Raw genomic sequence first — 26,523 nt, forward strand, 5'->3', positions numbered from 1 at the left:
GGCAGTCATGTACACTGCTGCTAAGGACAGGGAAGTGTGTCAAGTACAGCTGTTATCAATAACATACTGATGAGGTGACAATACTGTACCCAAAGAAAGAGTGTATAAATGGGTAAAAAAAATAAAAAAAAAAAACCTACCAACAACAACTGTCGCTCACATACCCACACACACTAGGAAGGACTTACGTGGGATGGTGACACTAAAATGTTGTGGATCGGATATCAACAACTTCCTTTTGAGCTCATTCAAACCAACACCAGTAGGACCTGTAGAAGCAAACAGAGAGAGATGCAGAGACAATGAGAAAGAGTATCTTGCTTAACAACTAGGGCTGTCACTTTTATGAAAAAATCCTGTTCCATTTTTGAAACATAAGAGTTCATTGAATCGATTGTAAAATCGATTTTCCATGTCTAAAGACGTTTCCATTTTAAACGCCAAATATGGGCAAATCCACTAACAACTAACAGGCATTAGGACGAACGTAAAGAGGGCGCTCGAAACTTGTGTTGGTTGGTCCGATCGATTGTGCAATTGATTTTCGAACATGAAGTGACAGCCCTATTAACAACATTTATTTTATTTATCATACTGCCGTTTTTATATTAACAACTTAATATGTATTTTTTTTCTGTCAAAAAAAAAGAAAAAAAAAAGAGACCTTTTATGAATTTAAATGTTTTATCAAAGAAAAACTACCATTCAAACTTTCGGGGTCACTTATTCAATACTTTAATTTATACTTTAAGACTTTTACATCGTTACAAAATACTTCTATTTCCTAAAGACTTCTCAAAAAATTGCTGTTCTTTTTATTATATATTCATCAAACTGGCTGCTAAAAAATAAAGCTTTGCCATCACAGGAATATATTACATTTTAAAATATTAATTCACAATAATATTGTTTACTCTATTTTTAGAAAATCTTACAGACCCCAAATTTTGAACAATAGCGTATACTGTACATAATGAGAATTTATCTCAAAATTTGTATTCTTCATATTTATTTATTCAAAAACATACTAATTTAACTAAAAATAATTTTACACTTATTTGAAGATTTTATTGTGATTTTTATACTGCATTTTACTTCATGCACGAATATAAAACATTAATATTTCATGTAATTTTTCACTGTATTACCCAGCCCTAGGAAGGGACATGATATAGGGAAAGATTTGAGTCATCAATTTCTCATACTTGCATCTCTTTTTCACTACAAATCATGAGTTATTCTACCTGTAGTCAAAGTCTGAACCACATATGCAGCAAAATACAAAAAAAAAAAACAATACCAGCAACAGAGATTCAATCCCCTCATGCAATTCTGCATGTCAAGGCCCAGTTAAAGGTAGGCCAAGATTCACACTGTATAATGTGGATAGTCAAGCGTGGTTTTTCTATTAGACTTTAAATGATTGCTATGAGACATGCACAAATCAAAATCTATATGTTAGAGAACACAAAACAGATGTTTTTCCTACTCGCAGGGAGAACACACATTTTCATTTGATGCATCATACATTTTCATTTGATGCATCATACACTTTCTCACACACACAAGCCTATGACTCCATTAGAAGCCTATGCCTTTGCAGAACATGTTATACTTATTCCACTGTGATAGAGGAGAAGAGTAAGATGCTGATTTATTACAGAGAGGAAATAGAAAATTATTTCAAGTGTTTTAGGGTCACTGAGTAATGCAGAGCTCCTGTTTGAGCCATATGTAAAAAGTGCATGTTTATGTGCAATATATATATCGTAGGTGGGAAAGGAAAAAAAATACACAGTAATGTTTCCTCTAACTAGCCATATTTCATCCACAAATGCTCCTTTCTCTTAAAAGGACCTACAAACTCAAACAGTATTTTCTGAGATGTTAATCTCTAGACCCCACCAGGCCCTGACTGCCTGCTTCTAGGCTCACATAGGAACCTTTTCAAAGTTCTATTCACTCATCATGTGCACTTAATGAGTTTAAAGTCCTCGATCACTCATCTCTGCAAGGGCTCGCCCCATCTCTGATGTATGGCTGCTTGTCCCAAAAGCCACGAACAGCATTGAAACCTGTAGTCCGTGTTCAAGCACTAAGCAGCCATCCAGCTCACCAGTCTAAACAGCCTTCAACTGAGATGTTGGTGTGTCAAAGAGGTTAACTGACTTGCCTTTGTGCATTTTTTCCTGGTTATTCTGTTCATTGTCATACGCTTTAATGGCCCAAACAAAAACTAGCCCTTTATTCTTCAACATCCCCAATAAAATAACACATTTGAGTAATTGTTTTTCAATCCAAGTGTATGTGTGCACTCACGGGGGCAGGTTGCGGTGGTCATAAAAGTGTCAGTAGTCATTAGGGCGCTCATTAGGGGAGAAGGCTAATATGAAAGGCTTAATAACTTCCAGGCCAAGCGTGGAGCAGATGCAGTTAACCCTGAGGAACTGCTAGACTGGCTAAACATGGGGGGCCGTCATCCAACCTTCTCTCAACGCTCCTAAAACACAGTCATCATGTCCTCATATCATCAGCATCAAAATATTCCACCAAGTGTGTCCGATAAATAACCTTTCTACACATTTATGTGTGTGATAAGTTCACAAACAAAGCTTTTTTGGCAATAGTTTAAGCCTTTGTAGAGACTGGGCACTACGCTACTTGTGCAGGACCCTGCCAACTGCTCAAATGTGTAAAAATTATACTTGATAGTTCTAGGAAGAAACAACACATTGCAGCCCAAATTGTAATGTTCAATTATAAAAGCCCAGACAGAGATGTTTGGAAAGAGCATCCAAGATTTTGACATAAAATGAAATCGTGAATCTGATCCGACGTTTGAACCGACAGCTCATTTAGATCACCGTTTTCCTCAATGGTCATTCTTCTGTTCCACCGTTATTCTGTCTGGGTCTGAACTACCACTATATCAACTGAAATCTTTTCAATCTTTACTCAAACATGTAGAAAAAAACAGATCATTTGCTATGTTAAATAATCAGGTTTCAGTTAAAACACTACGGCGGGTTCGCAAAGCTGCGCAGTTGTTAAATGTGTTGACTTTGGCTGGTCGATTAATATGTATCCAAATAGATAAGATCTTGATCCGTCTGGAAAGTCGTTTGAAACCCAACCACAAACCGTGGGTCAGTCGTGTTAGAGAAAGCAAAAGGGAATAAGACTATTTTGTTCAGGGGTGAATTTGCCTGACCCTGTTGTCTGCAGCCAGGAGTAAACACCTAATGGGAGTGTAAAAGTTGAATGTGCTTTCAAATGAATCACTTTCATTCAAAGACAATAGCAAGAAAAGAGAAATGACTACAACAACTACAGGAATAGAGTATTAAGAGAGATGTATGAGAGAAAAGACATTCAAATGGCATCATTGATGGCTGCATTATTAAATGCAATAAAACAACTGGCAAAGATGATGAAAAAAGACAGAGGGAAAAAAATAAAAGTGCAGGCCAGGAAAAGTTAAAGCATGACCTCAAGGGACAGAATAACAGTTCAGAGAGAAAACGCAGCAGACCCTTTTTCTGCATCCTTGGTTTTGTCACGTCTGATACATCCATGATGCTGCCCTCCACCTTACGAGACAAAACTCGTGAAAATATTTGCGTTAGACCGCATGAGGTGCAAATTACCAAAGGGGAATCCAGACAGTACAAAAAGCTTGATTAATTAAACAGACCACCTTATACATTCGCTCACACAGGCATGTGAAAACACACTCCATTAATTACATGCACCAACAAAACTGTGATAGAATCCATATGCTATGTTGCGTTCACAAACACACAGGCCGGTCTATTGCGATGAACCATGACCCAGTGCTACCTCACAGATTTGTACGTGAAATATTTTATACACCTGGTCAACATTACTTGTCAGCATATGAGGACATTTTCACAACAACAAACCCCTTACAGTGGGAAAAATAAATTATGAACTTAATTCATAGTGGAGGAGGTCGATGAGAAGAGGGTAATTTCAACATTATAAAAAAAGAGAAAAGAAAAAGGGAACCTGAACTATCTGCCACACAAATCTAAATGACTTTTTATTCACACTTTTATGAAACACTTAATTCAAACACTTAACTCTATATCCTCTGTCCAGAATAACTGGCAAACAAACACCAAATCTGACATTCGAAAATGTAATATTTCAAGTTTTTTTTCACTTTGTAAAGTTGACGTCTCACTGGAGTTTCGCTCTCGCTGTTCCCTTGAAAACAAGTGTTAACAATTCTTTGGTGAATAATATTAAGGAGGAATAAAATGTTCCATTAGAACACCAGCACTGCGAATGAAGTGCCACATAGATGAATTAATCCTCAGCTGGTCCCGTCAGCTCCAGGGGTCTTCAGAGGGCTGGGTTTGAGTGAAAGTCCCACAGCAGAAAAGGAATTATGGGTTTCAGTCAAGTGCTGTTGTGAGTAAAGCACTGTTTGTGTGGAGCCTCAAAACTGTGATTTGATTTGTAAAACAAATAAGAAAAATACCTTGAGCTTGAGCTAACCAAACTAAATACAGCAGAGAATTTTTTTTAGAAAATCCATTTAGTCATTTCTGAATTTAAATAAAGGAAAAAAAGACACCAAATTTGTCATACTTACCAACTAACACGACAAGTCTGTGTCTGTCTCCGTGTTTTCTGCGGTAGGTTGTCACCTCTTCATAAGTCGGCACATCAGCTGTGTCATACTGCTCACTTTTCTTACATTCATACATGGACTTATTTGTCTTCTTATCTCTTCTGCTGAGACGAAAACTCCTTCGCAGACCCGCTGAGGAGGAAGAAGTGAGGGAGAAACAAATAAGACAAAAGAACAACAAGCTTGTCTGACATTCTTATGTGCATTTGAGAATGAGGATATGATGGAGTCATAGAAGTCTTATTGGATCTCAAACACTTACGCTTAAAGTTCTGCACATTTCCTCAGAATTGTGACACACATCATACTAGCCATAAAAACATTTTATTTGATTTCTTTATTTTTTGTATTCTGATATATTACTATTATGCTTTTCTTTACACTATTGTTCAAAAGTTTGGGGGTGGTAAGGTTTTTAAAATATTTTTGAAAGATGAGAAAGGTTTACCTAGGCTGCATTTATTTGATCAAAAATACAGTAAAAATATTGTGAAATATATATATATATATATATATATATATATATATATATATATATATATATATATATATATATATATATATATATATATATATATAAAATATATATCTTGAAAAAACACCTTTTATTATGTAGTATATATTTTTTTAATTATTATTGGCAATGTTCTACATATCCCCCACTCTTTACGTGTTTATTCATTAAATATTTTGGCATATTGGTCACACTTTCATCCACCGTTAAGTGTTCAGTACTCTTTGTTCCATTTACCACATTTTACCATATCTAAGCTAATTCCGCAGATTTTCCCTGAAAAATAAGCACGGAAAATCCGAAAAACGTCCACAGATTCCGTCTGGGCCCGATCATAACAGATTTTCCTGTGCGCCATCATCATATGAACCGACTTGTGGTTCTTTCATCCACATCCAGGTAACAAAACGACCAGACTGAAATATCTGAGGCTACGTTTTTCAAGGGGACATGGCAGGAGGTGGGCTATTTCAGGACACGGTCATAGCTAAGTGTGGTTTTTCATGCCCTAAAAGGTTGTTAGGAACGTCACCACAAAACTTCCTGTCTGATTACTCTGGACAGCACCAGTCTGTCTTTAATGACCCCAGACTATATCAAAACTCAAAACGTACCCCTCATTTAAGCAGCATGGTTTTATATTCATGACAGATGCTAGTTAGTCTAGCACAGCCCCAAACCAGAGACACCTAATACCCCATCGCTGCACAAGGCATTTTCCCCTCCCGCCTCCACAGCATTTTTTTTTTTTCAAGATGTGATTAATGAACGCAGGGATATGATGCAAGATGCCCAAGTAAGATTACGGCAGTAAGAAAATTATGGACTGAGAAGGGGAATAAAAAAAAACTAAAAAAAAACTTGATCCAGTCCCCTTTTAATACTTTCCACAGTACAGAGAGACCGCGGAGCACAGATGTGCGGCCGTGGAGAGATCCTGCATTCTTTACAGCTTGTTCTTTTCCACACAGTCACCTAATAAGGGCTTGTGGGGACCTACGCTGGGCTACAAATGAAACACACCGTAAGTCAAGCGCCTGCTGTACCACAACACAAGTGTTTGTGTGGTTCCACAGTGGGGATTTGGTTACAAGTGTTTAGGACAGAGCATTCTTCCACTCAGGCTAACCTGTGGTCTTCTGCTGCTCGTGCCACTTGACGTCTAGCCATCACGCTAAAACTCAGCCCTGACTACACCAAAAACATCAAGATCTACATTATTATAAGAAGGTAGGCATAAAGGTATGCTTATCTGACAAATATCAACAACATTTGATGGAGAAAAAAAAGTACTAGTTGCCAATTTGAAAGAAACAATCCCTTCGAAAGGATGTGACCGTGACCTTTAATAAACTAAAACAGTGAGTGGCTTGTTCTGTTCAATTTTAGTATTTTTCAGATTCAACAGTTGATTGACTCTGGCAATGGGAAGCTTCATTTTCCCGAGCACAGAGCAGGTGCATAGCTTTCATTACGGCTGCTAGGCTGTGGCTAGTCAATGAAAATTGCAGTTCTCTGTATGAAGAGGCTTCGTAATCGGGACCCTTCAAAACCACTTAAAGCAGGATAGACGGCATCATCCAAATAGCCGAAATATTGCCTTCCATCTCAATAAGGATAAATCAAGGCTCAGATAGCAAGCAACTATACCCCACTCTTGAACTCGAGTCCCCGAAACTAATTGAGGTTGAATTAGAAAAAAAGCATGGAAATTAATCAATTCTAGTCATAGCAGAAATGTTTCTACATTCTGATATGACAGAAGGCAGCTTGAGTATATTAGAAATGCTCAGGCAAGTGCCTTCTGGTTTGGGGATGAAGATAAATATAAAAAGAGAAAGCCAACTAGCCAAGGACAGTCATAAAATTCCTCCCATTTCCCATTGAATATGACAGTACAGGCTAGAAGACTGACACGTGCTCGCTGCAGTGGCCCAAACCTGCACCTCCTAATGGCGTGCACTGTTGCGTGACGAGTTAATTGGACCTCAGAGCTACGCAACCTACCATCACCAACTAGCAGTTCACAAATCAAACCTGTTCTTCCACTGAGACATGGAAGGAAAAACAATGAAAAGGCCCAAATTCAGTGTAAACACAGAAAGACACGCGCTGCCGCCGCACACACAATCGCCTGAAAGCTGCTGTGGCTCCCGAATGCCCATTTTCCACAGCAATAATATCTTACAGTCGTGGAATAAATTTAGTACATCTGTGAGGTGAAAGCCCTGAGGGATTAAAAACGTTAAGGACTACAAGGGGTAATAACCTTCAAACACATTAACTCCCTGTATGGATACGGAATGATGCACATTCACATTTATCAAAAAGATAAGGTAACCAAAAAAGGTCAATGAGGGGAATCATAATACTCTGTAGAGTGATCAGTCAAACTGAAAATGATTTCATAGAGCTCTCCTATTTTTCCATCATTTTTTGGTTTACAATCTGCAACTAATTCTTTTATCTATTATTTGGGATTGGATAATCCTTGTCCTGTGCTTGTAAGTCATATTTAATCATGCAGTGTATTTTCAGACGTATGGCACTTGTTACAGATTCAGAGAATGAAGGATATGGATATGATTGAACAGAGTTAGCTGTATTTCAGTTAGAGTAGTTTCAAGGCTTCGAGAAAAGAGGAAATGAACTCAAATAAAGTTTTCTCTTGTGAAATACCTCGGCCTACACCTTCCACCCCAAACAAGGTTAACGGAGAGCTCCATGTTGAGCATGTGAATGATCCATTCACTCACTCCCACCCTCTTTTACGGTCATCTGTGGAAGGGTTTAACAGGAGTGTACAGGCCCCTGGGGTGGTGTCTGAGGGACCCCCAGCATCAAACATTGAGTTTCCGGTACAAATCGCACGTACCAGAATCGTCTGATCTCATCTCATGTGCACACTAACTATATTCCATCTCTTGTAAGGGAAACCAGTCTTCAACAAACGCTTTACCAAGCACAGTTATCTTTCAGCATTCCCACAGATAAGCACGAACTGGCTGCCTGGATCCAGGGGAGAAGATGGATAACTCTCGCAGGCAACGATTAAAGAAAAACAAGTATTTAGTAGAGCTATTTGAAATATGTATTGGGCACAGCTTTGAATCATGTTGAACTCGTTAAGAATAGCCGTCTAGGGGAAACACACTGTAGGAGTGGATTCCATTGTGCTGCATAAGTGGAAAAGTCGTGTTCTGCCCAAGTGTTACAGGCTTGCGCTGAATACCGACTCTTCGTTCCTGTTGGCCGGAGGAGAACAGACTTGTATCAAGGAGTGATATTTGTTTTTCCTCTGTCCTATCCCAAATTCCAAATTTAGAGAAAGGATTGTTTGAATTTCTTAGAGCCATAATTAAATATCAAAATATATATTATATATTTGTATACAATTATACAAATATGCCATTTATATGTAATCATAAACTGATAACATACATACATAAAATGGAATGCAAGTCACTTTGGATAAAAAGGTATCTGGTAAAAGCATTAATACAAGTGAAAGTTGAAATATTATGAAGCCTGATAAATATGATCGATTGACAGTTGCTTTTTGTGCTTTGATGTTACAAATATGAATTCATATACACACACACACATAAAAAAAGAAGAAGAAAAAAGCATAATACTTTTTGTGTGTGTGTGTGGGGGGGGTTAGGGTTAGGTTTCAAGTGATCCATCGCGGTCAAATTTGAACTCTCTGACCGACCGGAGTGAGCCCAAGTGGGCTTAGACATCAGCCGTTAAGGCCCTGGAGCTCAGCTCTCAACGTGGCTTAACAGTCTAACTCACAGACAAACTGAGTGGGCTGCCAGGTCAAGCCGGTGTAGTCATCACTAGCAGGTTTAGTAAGTATCTGAACTACAAATCCAAGAGGCTAGTTGGAGGAAACAGCCCTCCTGTTAGTCTCATCAATCACCTGTTCCTTCCATCAGAGATACAAAACACCCACATGCAAACATCACGAACAGACACACAAAATCTATTCACTGAACCTCTGCAAAGTCTGGCCATTCCTGACCCCCACAGATGGATAGCCAAACACTGAGTAAAGGACATTGAGACTATAATCATCTACTTTATGTACTGGCTACAAATCAGTCGAAGACATTTGCTCTCAATGTCCATGGCTAATTCAAATCTAGTCTACCATACACACAAAATTAGAGACACTGCCAAACGACCCCTCCAAATTAAGATCCCAGTGACTTCAGCCGATTATAGTAAAGTGTATCCACCTGAGCCGGGGTCAGTGTGGGGAAAAGCGTGGTAATCGAAAGCTGTGCACAGCTACAGGCCTTGAGGCTTCTGGCCACGGTGCTCCTCCTCCAGGAGTGAACCTGTGGACAGATGAGATAAACTCATTTTGGAAATGGGGCTTTTTTTTTATTTCAGTCTAAAACACGTCTCCATTTTTCCATAACTCCTGCCTTAATTGGATTCCGGGGGCTGATGGCTTTCCCAGCTTTAGCTTCTCCCCCCAAATGTTTTCATTTTTTTTGTTCTTTATTCTGACTCCCGTCGCCTTTCCTCCCTGTTTTTACTTATTCCTAAATTGTGGTCACCCTCATACAGAGGTCATTAGGATTAGCTGATCACGGCAAACCTGTATTCACATCATATCACATACCATTCATTTTGCAAAACAGGAATATACAAAACACTATTTGCTAATAGAGCAATGTTTCCACCCAATAGGTTTCAATTCAATAGTATCACAAAATTGTAACCACTGTGACTCTTAATTTTTGTCAATCAACTTATGTCTGAGAGTGATAGCATGTCTGACAGCACTGGGAGGAAATTGTTGCTAATTCTCAGACTGAATTATTCAAGTCACATGACTTTTCTCAATGTGTATCTAGAAATGTATTTGGTAAATATGTTTGTCTTCCAATTGTCTTCTTAAGGCTGGAATACTCTACACAACGGATTTCTTTGCATCGATTTTTAACCCGATTTACAGTTTGGATGCTGGTGACAGTTGCTGAAAGTCAGAGTCAGTCTGCAGATTTTGGGCAGTCTAGAGTTAACAGACTTCACAGAAAATCACATAGTGTATGGTGGGCACACTCTCTACAGATTCTAATTCAATCTAGTCTGAGGATATCAAACATGTTTGTATTTTGAGCCGATTTTAGAGCATATCTTTTCTGAGTTATAGTGTGTCCGGAGGGACCTGAAAGTCTGGTAGTGAGTGATCATCAGTCTTTTAGTGCATGATGCCCAGTTTTACTCTAACTTTTTTTTTTTAAATCAGCAAGTGTATGATGCCTAGTGTTTGCAAAATTTTCTATTGTAATACATTTTAAGATATAATTTATTCCTTATTCATTGTAATATACTGATTTAGAAACCGGTTGTGCTGCTTCATATTTTTATGACATTTTTTTTTTTTTTTTTTCCAGTCAAGATTATTTGATGAATAGAAATTTCAAAAGAATCGCAATTATTTGAATTTTTTTTTTGTAAGAATTTAAAAGTCTTTACTGCCATTTTGCAACTGCCATGTTGAATAAAAGTATACATTTGATTAAAATAAATAAATAAAATTAACTGATCCCAGGATTTTGAATGATAGTTTATGGATGGAAACCCAGCTACTATTGTAGCTTTTAAAGGTTTGTTCTGTTTACCATGTTCAAAGCAATACAGACATTTTCTTTTCTCTCACACACATATGCACAAACACACATGTGCACTGGTTCAGCTGAAAACCTTACTGCTGACATACATGAATGGATGGCACACTTGGGATTAAGACTAATACTCCTTGCACGCCTGACACCCCTTCATCCCACTGACACAGGGTGGAGCAGAACTAGCAAAGCATCCGTGTTTTACAGTCTTACATTACTACCACACCAGGTTCAAATCATAACAGCGAATTAGACCGCAGGCAAGACAGAGTACAATGATGGGACTTGTAAGTTTTACGTTTTTTAAAGAAGTTAAAAAAAAATATTCTCCTGTTACATGGAATATGTAATGCATGGCAGGGCACGGAAGCTGGAAGGAGCTGTTCAGGGACCAGCCCTTGAGGTTCTTAGGATGTTGGGAGGAAGAGGAGAGGCTGAGGTCAGAAGGCTGGTAATGAAAGCGTGGAAGAAAACAGGACGGCAGATTAAAAAAAGAAAAAGCGAGAGGCGCAGTGTTGAAAAGGTTATCCCTATTGAATGACGGAGCTTGATTGAGCTTGGCAGACGGGACTGCACGGCTTTATTTATAAACTTTCTACCCACAGGATCGAAATCAAAAGAGTTCAAATGAGTGGCCAGCGGCTTAGGGTTTACACAAACAGACTAATGTCTACTAGTCATTAGACAGAGAGAGAGAGAGAGAGAGAGAGAGAGAGAGAGAGAGAGAGAGAGAGAGAGAGAGAGAGAGAGAGAGAGAGAGAGAGAGAGAGAGAGAGAGAGAGAGAGAGAGAGAGAGAGAGAGAGAGAGAAGACAAAGACAAAGGAGAAGGAAGAAAAGGCTGAATCTGGGCAATTGAGACAAAAAAAGTTTGTAAAACAAGCAGCAAAGAGAAACAGGAGGGGAAACAGAGTACAGTGGCCCCAAAAAGGCAACATTATCAAAATATAACAAAAGAAGAATCTAATTAAGATACATATAATATACAATTAATATACATCAACACAATATACCATTCAAAAGGTTGGGGTCAGGAAGTTTTTGTTAAATTAATTTTATTTAGCAAGGCTGCAGTAAATTGATCAAAAATGACTGTAAAGAAAATTTTAAATAACATTGTTACTCAAGACTAAATAAATGCTGTTCTTTTGAACTTTTTATTCATCAAAGAATCCTGAAAAAATGCAAATAAAGTTGTAAAATAAATCTGTACAACCGTTTCCAACATTGATAATAATAAGAAATGTTTCTTGAGCAGCAAATCAGCATATCAGAATGATTTCTGAAGGATCATGTGACACTGAAGACTGAAGTAATGAAGCTTTCTTTGCCATCACAGGAATAAATTACATTTTAAAATATATTAAAATAGAAAACAGTTATTTTAAATTGCAATATTATTTCATTTATACTGTTCTTACAGTATTTTGATCAAATAAATACAGCCTTGCTGAAGATTAACATTAAAAAACACTAAAAACTTTTGATAAATATCTTTATATCAAAATTTACAAATAAATATCGTATTAATCTAACAGATTCACTGAAATGGAAGAATGAAACAAAGGCTTTGGACAAATTAGGGAATGGGAAATGGAATACCTCAAGTGGATGTAGAATGGAGTGATTACAGAACATTAAGCAGGGAGGGGAAATTGCTGTGAACTGAAACCGAAGACCCTTGCAAAAGACAAATAAGTGATCTTTGTACTACTCAAGATATTTAATACTTAAGGACCCACGGAAATACTGTACGTTTTGCGGCCACTGTATAGAGCTGTCCCTGACGGGCATACTGTACAACAGAATACATGAGTCTGTGCGGTAACAGATAATGAGAATGCTACGGCACACTCATTTTCCACACACTGACGCTAGAGATGGAAACCAGACTAAGGCCTGACTGAGAGCTGGCCTTCAAACAGCCCAATGTCCAACACACACCACATCAAGAGCCCGCCGGACCTCCACCACAAAGCCTGGAAATAAACCAGTGCTTTTAAATGCAATATGTTGAACATTTACACAGAGCTATTTAAACTAAAAACACTGCCAACACACAGGAAAATCAGAAAGTACAGCTGCTCACAGGGTGGCTATATGAGAAACGAAAGCACATTTGGCTCTTTTACAACAGGACTGGGAGAAAACTGATTACTTGGATTTCACTGGTATCAGAGAGTTCAGTATGTTTCAATTCTCCACTTTGCATTGTGGATAAGACTCAATAACACTCAGGAATCGCTACTGACAATAACAATGTCAATCTTAGAGGAAACGTACAAAACGCATGGTCATGACAGAAAAAAGTAAAGACTAAAAAAGCAGACTACACCAAAAGGGGAAGTCAGCAGGCTGATTGAGTCGACCACTTATAAAAGAAGAGATATGCAAAATAAGCCAGAAGGAAGCTTGACAATGATACTATAGGACATGCAACAGCGTGCAGCCACATGTCAAAAAAGATTCTTGTCCGACTGAGCAGACACACACAGAGAAGGAGAGGGAGGGAGAAGATTGAGAGCTAACAGCACAAGAAACTATTACAAGAGAATGACACAGAACGGGATATACACACTCTTTTATCATTAATATGAATCAGACAGGAGAGAGAGGAGTGCTATGGGACAGAGGACAGACACAAAGCATAATCAAAAAGAGCTCACCAATATGGAGTCCACTTAAATAGGAAGCAAACTCATTGTCCTCTTCAAATTATGAAAGGCAGAAGGAACCAAGACAGATTTATATTAGAGAGAAAGATAGGAACACTACTGCATACTGAAAGATGAGCAAAACAGATTGCCAATTGCAAAAAAGACTGTCAATACAGCTTATAGTAATATAAACAAAACGGACAATGATTACACTACCGTTCAAAAGTAAGAGGGCAGTACAAATTTTACTGTATTTCTGATCAAACAAATACAGCCTTGAGCATAAAAGATCTTTTTAAAAAACATTGAAAAATCTTACCGACAACAAACTTTTGAACGGTTTACAGACAAGCACAAAGGTCATATTTCCTTCATCTATTGATCCTCTACAACTAAACCAGGTGGACAGATCTATTGGCAGACAGTGTTCGCATTCAACATCCACGACTTTCCATGAGGGCCATAAACTTCAGATTTCTTTTGTCTATTAGACACAACACATAATGCATTCAATACATACCTTACAGATGGGGTAAAAATAAGTTAAAACATCTTTTGCGTCTCTCACAACAATAAGACTATGAAATACTGGGGGAATATGTTCACAATCACATTCACACGCTCTATCATAGAGAAAGACTAAAATGGGTGGGATTCATTTGAGCACTCATCATTCTAATCTCATTTAAAGTGTAAGGCATAGTTGGTCAGGCAAATAGGGATGTATTGTGTGCTTGTGAATGTGTGTTTAAGTATACAGTATGAGAGAGATACAGTAGGGTGATGAACTCTTGGCCCCTTTACACACTCTGCTACGCTCCATTAGGCTGTTGTGGACCAATGAATTCTAATCAACCATATCTTCATTGTTCGGGTACTCTATTACCACATACAGTGGTCCCCAGCCAATGATCTAATGGCTATGATATTTCATAGGCAAACCAGAGTTAGTCTGAAAGGTGTACCTTCAATCTCCTCCACTGGGAAAGCAAAGAAAGGAATATGATAAACATAAAAAGATTAAAAACAGATCAAGAGGGTGATGGGAGAAGCAAATTAATGGAGGAAGAAGAAACTGACCTACCCCGTTCGACTGTCTCATCATCTTATAAAGGAAAAAAATAAAAGGAAAGATAAAGTCATGTGACTGGAAGTACACATTACAAACATGATTTGAAATATAAAAAATTTAAGGGACAGTTCAACCAAAAATAGAAATTCTGTCATCATGTACTTATCCTCAAATCATTCCAAACCCGTTTTACTTTTTTTGACTGCTGTGTTAATGAAAGTCATTGGGGTGCAATTTTGCTTTAACATTCTTCCAAATTTCTCCTTTTCCACAATATAAAGGTTTGGAACGACATCAGGATGAGTAAATTATCACAGTTTCAATTGAACTATGCCTTTAAATGTTGAACAAATGCAAAAATCTGTTTGTATTCTATGAAAAGTCTTCAGTATGCCATTAAGTGGTAAACCATTGCTTACCTCATAGGAAACTGCAGCTACAGAACAACTAACAGTTCATAACAGCAGAGAAAGTGTGTATTTGAGTGTGCATGTGCAGGCCTGAAGACATGGGAACATTTGGAGTCACTTTAAAAGCTTCCTCCAGTTCATGTGGTCTCAATTCTACTAAACAAGCTTAAATCAAAACACACACGAGCAAAGGGCAGCATCTACACAGCCTGCCATACACATCCACACAGTCCTGCCAAAAAAGCAATACCATGAAGAGGAGGATGGAGGGCAGTAAAATCTTTTGTGTGCTATCAGTCAGGAGAATCCTTAGGCATCTTTCTTCTTCTTGGTGTGACCCAAACGGAAAAAAAGGGGGATCCAAGGATGTTTTAGGTTTAGGACAAGAAGTGAAGTCACTAAGCTTAGGATAAGAAAAAATGGGTAAGATTTACAAAATGAAAATGAATAACTGTCACATCTGTCACAATTACTGGGGGCGTATTTCAGAGAAATGGAACCTGTGCGAGGCAAGTGCATGAAGCAGTGAACTTTCCTACACCTAGCACGTTTTTCTAGCCATTGTCAGTAATATATGATCCTTTTTTTGGGATCATAAAAATCTTTTTTGGGGAGTGTAAAAAAAACAAAAAAAACAACAACTACCACAAACTGGACCGTGCAAACCTGGAAACAAATTTTTGCATGACAGAATAATTCCAAAAAGATAACAGATGCCTTTTGCCTCCCACAATTTATAAATTAACCTAGAACAGATGATTATTACAAATAAGTAGGGATGGTGGGTGTAGATTAAAGGGGTGCTTAAATTGTTTCCATATCTATAGTTATGACAGAACAATTGGATTGAAATTATATCTGGTCATGCAAACATCTAAAAGGGCACAAACCAAAGCACGTGAACGGGCATGAATAGACCAACTGATTCATTGTTTATATACACAGATTTACAATCAATCCCATTGTAGATTCCACATGTTCTGTTTATATCTACTTTAACCAGTGTAATATATATATCTATTTACAAGTGCATTACTGTACATGTACCCCAAACAAAACTGCTCCACATGCAATGTGACAACATTATGATAACAACAAGAAGCTTGTGATCAGTGGTCCTGAACACGTTAGGATTATCATACATTAGGTTGCATATAAATGTAGCTTGCGTAACCAGAAGACACATTAATCATGAGAAAGGTAATCATGAGAGGTGAATATGAGACAAGATGTGTTAATCTATTTGCAAACAAAATAAACAGATATTAACTGACTGGTTAAGGCTCAGGGTTGGTAACCGGAAGGTTGCTGGTTTGACATGTCTGAAGCACATCCCCATTGTGCCAATGACATCGCATAAAAGTGGAGAAGAAAAAACATAACAGAATTTGGTCATGTGACAGTTAATAAAGATTCTTGTGTAAGTCCTAGGCAAGAAATCATTTAACAGATGTTTTTATCCATGTAGCATTTAGTACGCTTATAGTACTTTCATTAATTGAAAGGACTATCCCTACAGAGTAACATGGAGTTCCACGTGTATACACATGACAATTCCATGATGTCACTACTGGAGCACATACGTGTATAAGAGGGCGTCTGTGATAGATGTCATCAGATCTTTTTGTCTTCAGGAGACGCATGTTTGTATGCGCTTGTAAAACAAACGTTACAGGTGGAGCGCGTTAGTCTCCTTGAGGAAGCTGGATGTGCTCATTATGATTCGCGAGACTGAATGAAATAGACTGGTAAGAAGCTTTGTTCTTCCTTAATTCTGAGGAATTAGATGCAGAGAGAGTTGAGGCGGATGTTATTAAATCCACCCCCTCCGCTGTTCACAAACAGATTGCAAATTCTGTTGGCATCATCCAGCCAAGATAAGGTGGATGTGGTTTATGAGGGCAAGGATACTGCTTATAGTGAGCTCTCTAAGCCTGCCAGCTCCACGAGGAGTTTCTGGAGGTGATGGCCCACACCACGGCTAGACTTGATCTAGTTTGGGAGAGCGAGAGACAGGAAGTCACTTGTGACACTTTTGACGAGCAAATCCTGTCAGGCCATAACCTTCTCACTGCGACCCTGCCTTGCGTTGAGGACTACCTCGCATTTGAATGGCAGGCCATATACGGCAGCAGGTCAGTCTGGTGGTTCCGTGCACACGACTTGGATCAGGGACTGTCTGGGAGGCAGTCTCTGCACCATGCATTTGGACCTCCGGGCTACCAAATAAACTGCAGCTGTCATTGGTTGTTCAATCGCAGAGATGGTGGCCATGGAGAGGCATCTGTGGTTCAACTTGGCAGACATTAAGGAGAACGAGAAAAAATACGCTCTCCTTAATGCACAAGTCTCTTTTTGGCACGTCTGTGGAGACGGTAGCCAGAAGGTTTAGCGAGGCGAGCGTGCGGTCAGCAGCTTTCAGGGGATACATCCCACGCATGTCTAAGCATTCGCCTAATACCTCTAGAGAACCTTGTCCGTCACATTCTTAGGACTGGAGGACTTAGGGCCAGAGGCTGAGTGTGGCCTCCAGTGCTTCTCCTTTGGTGAGGAGTAGATCGCAGAGGAGGCGGGATGCTGGGAGTAAGTAATTGAAAGGAAGCGATTTGGTAAACAAGACTGAATCGCTAAGAAGTAAAATCCCTCCTCCTTCCCAACGTTTTGCGATGTAACACTCGAGTGAAAATAACTAAAAAAAAATAATAAAATAAAATAAAATAAAAAGTAGGGTGGGACTTTGTTCTAACGATTAGTTGTTGACTGGATGAGTCAGATCTACAGTAAATGCGAGCTTGAAGTCAATTATAAGATAGAGTCAGGGTTTAAGTGGACAAAAATGATCGGAGAAGGCCAGCATACGTCATCAGATAAGTCTGTCATTTTATTGGACGATCTAGTTATGACATTTTGAAATACGAGGTCAAAAAAAAAAAGAAAAAAAAAAAAAAGAAAGAAAGAGAAACATATGTATGGTTATTATTCAATTATTCCTAATAAGATCATTAAGATGTGTTTAGAAAATAGATAGGGTGACCTTACACTTCATGCCAACTTTAAGTACCTTGCTCAAAGACAATGGTGGTCGCTCCTTGTGGGGATTGAACCAGCACACCTTTTTGTAACCAGACCAACCCATGATTCGACTGTGTGCACTGTAATTTTTCCAGTCCTTCATAAGGATTTACTTGATATTGACTTAAATGATTCTATTTAATCCAAAACTATTCCTAGCCTACAAAATTTTATAACTACATACAATTTATTTATTTTTTTATATATTTTTTTCAAATGTAACAATATATATATATATATAAAAAAAATTTTTTTAAAAAATTTACTGGTACATTTCCATGACTTTCCATTGTTTTTAAGATTCATTTCCATGACATTCCCATGCCTAAAATCATGATTTTAAATATGATTTGACCGTGGAAACCCCGAAAGTTTTAGTCTCTGAACCTGCCCAGGGGTTTATAATGGATATGACATACAGTCTCAGCTAGTTGTCATGCTGTTCTGATAAGTAAGGCTTTATTTGACAGCACATGTCTGTAGTGCAACTCACTAGCGTATGTTCAGTCATCCAGAGAAAGCCCCTCATCGCTGCTCTTTGAAATATGGGCTAACGTCACTGCACAGCAGGCCAGTGGACAGATGGTCTTACTCTTAAAGTGCACAATCATGCGGTTTCAAACAAACAATACATTTTTTTCCAAGCACACCTATATGCATCTACAACACCTGTGTTTGGATTGATATTGTATACGGTCTGCTTCTGGTTAAGTCAGACATGGACACATTAGCTTTCTGTTTTTCTGAATAGAGCGCGTTTCTGACAAATTATACGTGACGTGATTCCAGAAAAATTCTACATATGAAAAGCTGCATAAAAGCAGGACTTTAATATTACTTTAATATTGCCTGTTCGTTAAGTGAAACGTAAAGAGTTTGCGAAGACGACAGTTTCACAACTCCTGGGGTGGTCCTGGAAAACGCATCAATACTGATAATTCAGTGACGCACACATCAACTTTTAATTTTTCTTTGTTTTAAGCAGCCGACGGAGTGACAGAGAAAAATGGGAAAGGTGGGAGGCCAAACATGTGGCATTGGGGATAAGAATCCAGAGTGGCTGTATTATTCAATCAAGTGTGCGTGTAGCTGTACGGATGACGGCAACATGTCGAGAGTGTTGCTGCGGGTCTGTCTCGTGGTGAGTCTTAAGTGCGCACATGTGTAGAGAGTAACCCAGCATAGCTCCATAAAGACCCCTGATGTCAGTCGGAGGGAGAGATTAGAGCTGTGGCGCACAAACACACACACGCATACGATAGTCAAATGTGAGAGATTAATGGAAAGCAGGAGAGGAAGCTTATGTCCAGGCGTGCATTAATGCACATGTACATGAATACACATGTGTGCACATATCTGCCTGGCACCAATCAGGGGAGTCTGGGCTCCCTGTCTGCATTCACTTCACCTTGCACTTCCCACCCTCTCATCTAATCTTTTCCGGTTGCTATTCCTTCTATTCATTTTTTTTTAAGCCACTGTCTCGTCACAGCATCTGCTTTGCATGGGCCGCTCTCATACAACAGTTCAAAAATCATTTCTGCTGTAGTCCAGGAACAAAAGGATGAGTGTGTGCAGGGCTCAACAATACGGTGTCTGGCCTGAGGTCAGTGAGAGAGAGTTTTGGGCATTACCACTGGAAATTTTACATTCAGTGATCTTGTACAACCATGTTTTAAACCAGTGGTTCTCAACCTGTCTGACTCTAAGGTCCCTGTTGTCCAACACATTATTTGATATTTCTGCTGTAATAATTTTTTTTTTTTACAAAACAAGCAGTTTTGTCATAATTAACAGATGTATTGAATTGAATTAAATTTTGATTCTTCAAAAAGAATGTTTTTTTTTTTTTTTTTTTTTTTATCCCCATCCCCCTGGCTGAGAACCACTGTTCAGTTTCTGGATTTAATCAAAATGGTTTACAAATTATGATGATTTGTCACCAAGATACTGTTATCTAGTTCAGAGGTCCCCAACCCCCGGGCCGCGGACCGGTACCGGGCCGCACAGAAAGAATAAATAACTTAAAGTATTTTCAGGACTATAAGTCGCTCCGGAGTATAAGTCAAAAAATGCGACATGAAGAAGAAAAAAACATAAGTCGCACTGGACTATAAGTCGCATTTATTTAGAAATTTATTTCACACAAAAAAAACAATGTTACAGACGGGACAGTTCTCCGTTACGGAAAGACTGCTTTAAAACTTTCACAGAGACCTCAAACAGAAAGCACAAAGCCTGTCTTTAAATTTACTTTAATTTTGTATTAATTGTATCTTAATTTTAAATCAATGTTTCATCAACCAATTGCCTGGATTTAATAAATAAGAAGTAAATATATTAGAACAAAGATAATCACGACACAGAGGCGCCCGCGCGTGAACTGGACTCCCGTCTCATAAATTAACCGAAACTCAGTGATAAGGTAGCCTACTTGCCTCACAGACCTGAGACATAGGCCTATATAGAAAGCTTGAAATGTCTACTTTTAAACAGAACAATTCAAAACGAAAGAAAACTGACTGTTCTCTGCTTATGTAATCCGTATGAAATGTGCATTTCTCTCTGGCACTTTCACTGCGAAGATCGCGAGTCAGCATCGTCAACTTCATCTTTCCAGCCGACACATAAAAAACTGGTTTATTAGTAAACAATTAAAATGTCTCCTGCTATATATTACATATTCATAATCATTCATTTTGCCGGTTCGTTGTGACAGCTTTTAGGTGCTTTATTGGCAGCACCACCCTTACATGTTACATGAACGCGTCAGCACCGAAAACATGGAGATTTTTTTCTTTTGGGGGGCATTTTGTTTGTGTTCAGGCTTTCTCAGTTGTCTTTAGGTGCGATGTTACGAGGACGCTGCTAATAAAGTTGCGAGTAGGCCTACACATTGGATTCACGTTTATTATTATATTTAAAAAATACTGGTATCATTTTATTTTGTTGTATTTATCCGCCACACCTTAAAGGCCGGTTCGTGAAAATATTGTCTGATATTAAACCGGTCTGTGGCACAAAAAAGGTTGGGGACCGCTGATCTAGTTGACTAACATGGGTGAGGTTTGTCAAAATTCCAAAACTTATTTGTAACCACCTTAAAAATGTGAAACGACAAACCAAAGAGTAATGTTTTGCATCATATGCTATCGCTTTCCAGTAAAAGTGTTTGAAAGTTACATTATAATGTATATAATTTCCAGTTTTGTAAATAAAAACACACTTTTATAAAGTGAAATGTTGTTAAGTATACTTAAATTTAAACGGAAAAATACAAACATTGCCACTAAATGTAAACCAGTATTTACATTTTTTTTTTTTTTTTTGCTAATTATAATTCTTTCGTAGTGGGGCCACAACTAATGGCCCGACTGAGCCAGTAGTGGAAAAAAAACATATTGTTGAGCTCTGGTGAGTGTTTCAGTGGTTGTTTTAGTTGCTGCATAATTGTTGGAGTGTGGTCCTTACAAAATCTTTTGCTGGGGGTCCTCTGAAGAGTAGTGATGGTCGTGGGTTTCCAGACTGCAAACCTCCTGAAGGAAGTGAGAGAGAAAGATAAAGATCTATAGATAGTAGTAAACAGATACAGTATACATTCAGTGTTTGGGACTGACAACTGTATTTACTGATATATGTGCGAGTGAGAAGCAATCACCCATCAAATCTAAATCAACAGAGAACATTGTGTAAAGGAGTCTGTTTGGTCTTTGAACATCATACGCCACTCATTTACAATCAAAATGTGTAAACCTAACTTAATGATTGGTAATTTAGCACTCCAAACCTGACTGACAACCCTATTCTGACATGCAGTAAAACCATCAGATTTCACAGCTAAACACTTAACTACAATGCAGAGCTACCTGCCTAAGTATCCATTAGTTAGTGAGAGAGAGAGAGAGAGAGAGAGAGAGAGAGAGAGAGAGAGAGAGAGAGAGAGAGAGAGAGAGAGAGAGAGAGAGAGAGAGAGAGAGAGAGAGAGAGAGAGAGAGAGAGAGAGAGAGAGAGAGAGAGAGAGAGAGAGAGAGAAAATGGTCAGCCAGAAACAGCACTTGCTACTGTACATCTGACAGGTTCAAAAATATGTTTTACTATTGAAAGTTACTTTCTTCAAGAGAAACAGAGCAAAGAAACTATTTCCTAAGGCAGCACACATATGCATGCACATCAGAGTCCACTTTATGAAAAAGAAAGCCACTGATGTGCAATTTTCCGTGCGTGGACGTCCAAAGTGGATGTGAACCAGTGCTATCACTGTCTGTCATTACTCATTCCAGCCCAGACAGCCACGGAAATCCAAAGTATTTTGGCCGAGCCGACTTGCACAAAAAGGGAACAAAATGATGAGGAACACAAAAAAGTCAGAAAAGTCATTCCTTTCATAGTAGGGAGTGAAAGTCAGGTTGTAATGGAGTGGAAGAAGTCTGGAATGATCGAGAGACAGAGAGATGGATGCATGAAAGGTGAATATGATATATGAGGGGGCTGGACAGAGGGCGGACAAGATGATGGAGTCAAGGAGTGCTGTTGAATTTAAAACTGGTGATAGTGGGAGGAAATGAGCAGGGAAGAGAGAAAAGCATTGGCTAACCTCTCCTGTAAGTGTTTGGAAGGGATGAGTCCAGCGCGCGGGTTACCATCGCCCTCGAGTTTGGCCTGCCACCAGGTGGCATCATCCTGGCTCATAACCTGCAAGATATCTCCCATCCTGAACGCCAAGCCTGCCTCCTTGCAAGGGATCGCCTTATCGTCAGCTGGATTGAAGTCAAAAAGCGCCTTTACAAACATCTGAAGAGCAAGAGAGAGAGAGAGAGAAGCAGCTTTAACTAACATTAAATGGATTAAAATGAAATGAGAGAAAGATGAAATTCAAATCACATCTGCTCCATCCCTCTCTCTAAATAATGACCAAATCAAGGTGCATTTTTGGATAGCAGACAGGCTTAATTTCCACACATACACATGTAAAATCTTCTTGGAAATGCTATGTGATTCTCATTAGCGCTTTTCTAAAAAAGGAGATCATGAGGTGTTTGGAGGATTGGAGTGATTGAGCAGACGTATCAAATCAATAAAAAAGACAAATAATAAAATAAAGGGTTACTGAGAGCAAACGGAGACAGCAAAGTCCCCAAAGCACAGAGCAGTGGCTTGTGTTGATTTAGAGAGCTGCATGTGCCATACAGAAAAATGATGTTACAAGGGAGAACGTTCCCAACAAACACACCAATGCATCCTGAGGGAACACTTCATCTCTCTGTCTTGCACTCCATCATTTTTTATCCCTCTTACACATGTGCAGCCAATTAGCATCACTTCAACATATTCATTACATGTGCAGAAAACAGTAAACTACGGTCACTGGATAACACACATGTGGGTTATGACTGAATTTAAAACTGAAACATATTTAAACCATTACAGCACAGAAAAACTAATAGAATAAACCCGCAAAGAAATGGTACAGTCCTCATTCACAGCACAACACTCAAAAGTTTGGGGTCAATAATTTTTTTTTTTATAATAAATTAATTTAATTTAGCAAGGATTACGTTTTTAATTTACAAAAAAAAGAGATTTCTACTTATTTAAAATCAATGCTGTTTTTTCAGCTTTCTATAAACCAAAAAAACTTGATCGAATGTAAAATTGTCACAAAAATAATACAAATAGTATTGAAAAAAATGGAAGGGCCATGAGACACTGAAGACTGGAGTAATGATGCTGAAAATGATCAACTTTGGCATCATAAATAAATAACATTTTGAAATATATTAAAATAAAATAAAAAGTTATTTTATATTGTAATAACATTTCACAATATTACTGTTTTACTCTTCTTTTCTTTTATTAAATAAATGCAGCCTTGATGAGAGCAAGAGACAAATTACAGAAAACAATTTACAGACCCCAATCTCTGCAACTTATAACCATGACGTGTACTTAAATCCAATTCTGACTTGAGTCAGAACTTGTTATTCCTCATGGATAGGACACAATCCCAAAATCTATTGCAAAGGTTTGCTAAAACCTATAGACCTACTATCACCAAAATAATTTAAAATGTGCTATTTCACCAAATATTTTTGTTAGTGGTTTATGTTTTTTGGTTTATTAGTATAAAGTCTTTAGCTTAGCTCATGTCCGAACTCAATTCTGTAGGAATCATTTAAGTGTCAACAGTTCTGACTAAAGTTTTGTGTAAGATGCATGTGTAGAGCATTGTAAATCAGTCATTATTGAGGTTTCACATACTGTAGCTCACTTGGTTTAGGAACAGATCGACATAGGCTGTTTGTAAGCTAGACAGGAGCTGAGAGGTTTAGTGCAAATCATTTGAGTTGAAGATGGATAGGGAACAAAAGTTCATTTATCAAGCCAGCAGCCCACAGTACATATACAGAGAAAGCCCCCCTTCCCCACCATCTGAGTAGAACATCCCATATCGGCCATCTCTTTTTCCTAAACTCTCATGTCTGATCAGCAGCAATGCTGATGAACTGTACCTTGGGCTCCTTGCTTTGTGACTCCTCTTTGATGGCTGGGACCACTTTAAACGTGATGGCACCTTGCGACTGGGACTATAAACAGAGCAGAATCAACAAAAATACCTTTTTAGTAAATGAAATGAACAACGTGCACTGGTGCATTCCTTTTGTCTTTTTATTTCACAATAACTTTCTCTTGCCAAAACATTTTTTAGGAGGAAAATAACATTAGATTCTTAGCCTATAATGTTTCACACATTAACGGTCCAAACAATTCCCACTGGATAAAACCACCTTTTCACAATATTCTGTTACATTGCAAACTGTTAAACATGCTGTTTATGGCATTTCTAGTTGTCTCTTCACAAACATGCACATACCAGGATGCGGATTATTTCCTCAGGTTTTTTGTCATCAACAGGGATACCATTAACCTCTTTCAACTCGTCTCCGACATGTATCAGCCCTGGATGCAACAAAGAGCAGTGGATAACAAGAGAAGTTAAGAAGAGACCACAGTTAATTCAGTGTAATAAACATCTCAGGCTTTATGTAAACAAACTAAACATCTGGGTATTATAAGGGTACATTTGTGTAGTGAGAGAAGAGGCGCATTAGTGCTCACCACTTCTGTCTGCTGCCCCGCCCCTCATGATGCGTGCCACTATGATCGCTCCAGTGCGTTCATCTTTCTTTATGGTGGCACCCTGTAACACACATACAAAGAGTCAACAACCACACTTGCTTAGAGTAAACACATACAGTACTTAACAGTGACCAGGTTGATACAAACATTAAAGTCTAAACAAAATTTGGTTTTATTGGATTATAAATGTCTATTAGAATATTCAAAGATTCATAAAGACAGTCACTTGTCTCATTCCTGAATACATGAGTGTTTTTGAAAAAACTAAAGTAGTTAAATGAATGTTTTAATAACTCACTGGTGAAGTTGCATCCAAATTTGCCTACTTATACTACACTTGTACACCCCTAAAGGTTTGTACTCTTTATGAAGAAAGTACATACTTTTGAGTTTGCAGCAGAAGAGTAGGCAAGCTTTCGGACATACTACTTCGTCATAATTGCATCTTTAATGGACCGCTCTCTGTCACTTAGTTAGGTGCATCCTGTCACCGTTTAAACTGTCCTGACATTCATCTTGTCACAGATATCCTCCACAGTTCATTTCATTTCCTACTGTATTGGAGATCAATATCACATTGATCTGCCAGTCGTGAGTTTTTCATGCAGAGAACTCTCTTCATAAACTCTCCTCATGTCTCCTTTCATGTTTGATAATGATATTTAAAAGTTAATGATGAAATTTATCTTTACAAAAGTTCACAATGTCATTGCAAGATGAAATCTAATGTGGAAATCATTGAATAAATATTCTTTCATCAGATTAGATACTGACTATTAATCACTCAAATCCCTTTATCCGAACCGTCAGGTCTCACACATCCACCATGTTTGTAGTTTTTAAACACTTTTTATTTGTGTTTGCAGTTCTAATCGAATCCTCATCCAACACGCAATGGGTTCTGGGGCAATACCAAAAAATAGTAGAATATCCAGGTATCTTTGGAATACTAATTTCAACCTACCGATTTGGAACCGAATTAATTCTAATTTCAAATACTATTTAGGATGGATAGTACATGATTTGGGACACAGCAAGTCACTTTTTTCATTCATGAATGAATCAGTGTTTAAACAAATCGGTTAAATGAATGATTCAATAGGTCACTGATAAAGACAGTCACGTGTTTCATTCCTGAATAAATCAGTGTTTTATATGAATCAGTTTAATTAATGATTCAATGAGTCACTCTTCATTCCTGAATGAATCAGTGTGTCTGAACGCATCAGTTGAACAAATGATTCAATGACTCACTCCAAAACAATCAATTGCCACCAATTACTGGCATAACTATGTAGAAAGACTTTGTGAAAAAACCCCAGTCTGTCCGCACAAAATCAGACAAGCAGAATGATACA

At 38.2% G+C, this 26,523-nt stretch overlaps 1 protein-coding gene across 2 annotated transcripts in view; it reads right to left on the reverse strand.

The window, feature by feature from the left end:
* mpp7a (MAGUK p55 scaffold protein 7a) overlaps nt 1-26,523 on the reverse strand; it is a 137,079-nt gene that overhangs the window by 13,220 nt on the left and 97,336 nt on the right. For both annotated transcript variants that reach the window (XM_084434720.1, XM_084434721.1), the window contains 7 exons: nt 25,145-25,226; nt 24,900-24,985; nt 24,538-24,612; nt 22,623-22,819; nt 21,500-21,564; nt 4,622-4,792; nt 189-269 (listed from right to left, as the gene is read on the reverse strand). In XM_084434720.1, coding sequence (XP_084290846.1) covers nt 189-269; nt 4,622-4,792; nt 21,500-21,564; nt 22,623-22,819; nt 24,538-24,612; nt 24,900-24,985; nt 25,145-25,226 — 757 coding nt within the window. The remainder of the gene's footprint in view (nt 1-188; nt 270-4,621; nt 4,793-21,499; nt 21,565-22,622; nt 22,820-24,537; nt 24,613-24,899; nt 24,986-25,144; nt 25,227-26,523) is intronic.

Source organism: Rutilus rutilus, assembly GCF_951802725.1.
Source record: "Rutilus rutilus genome assembly, chromosome: 16".
Lineage (NCBI taxonomy): Eukaryota > Metazoa > Chordata > Actinopteri > Cypriniformes > Leuciscidae > Rutilus > Rutilus rutilus.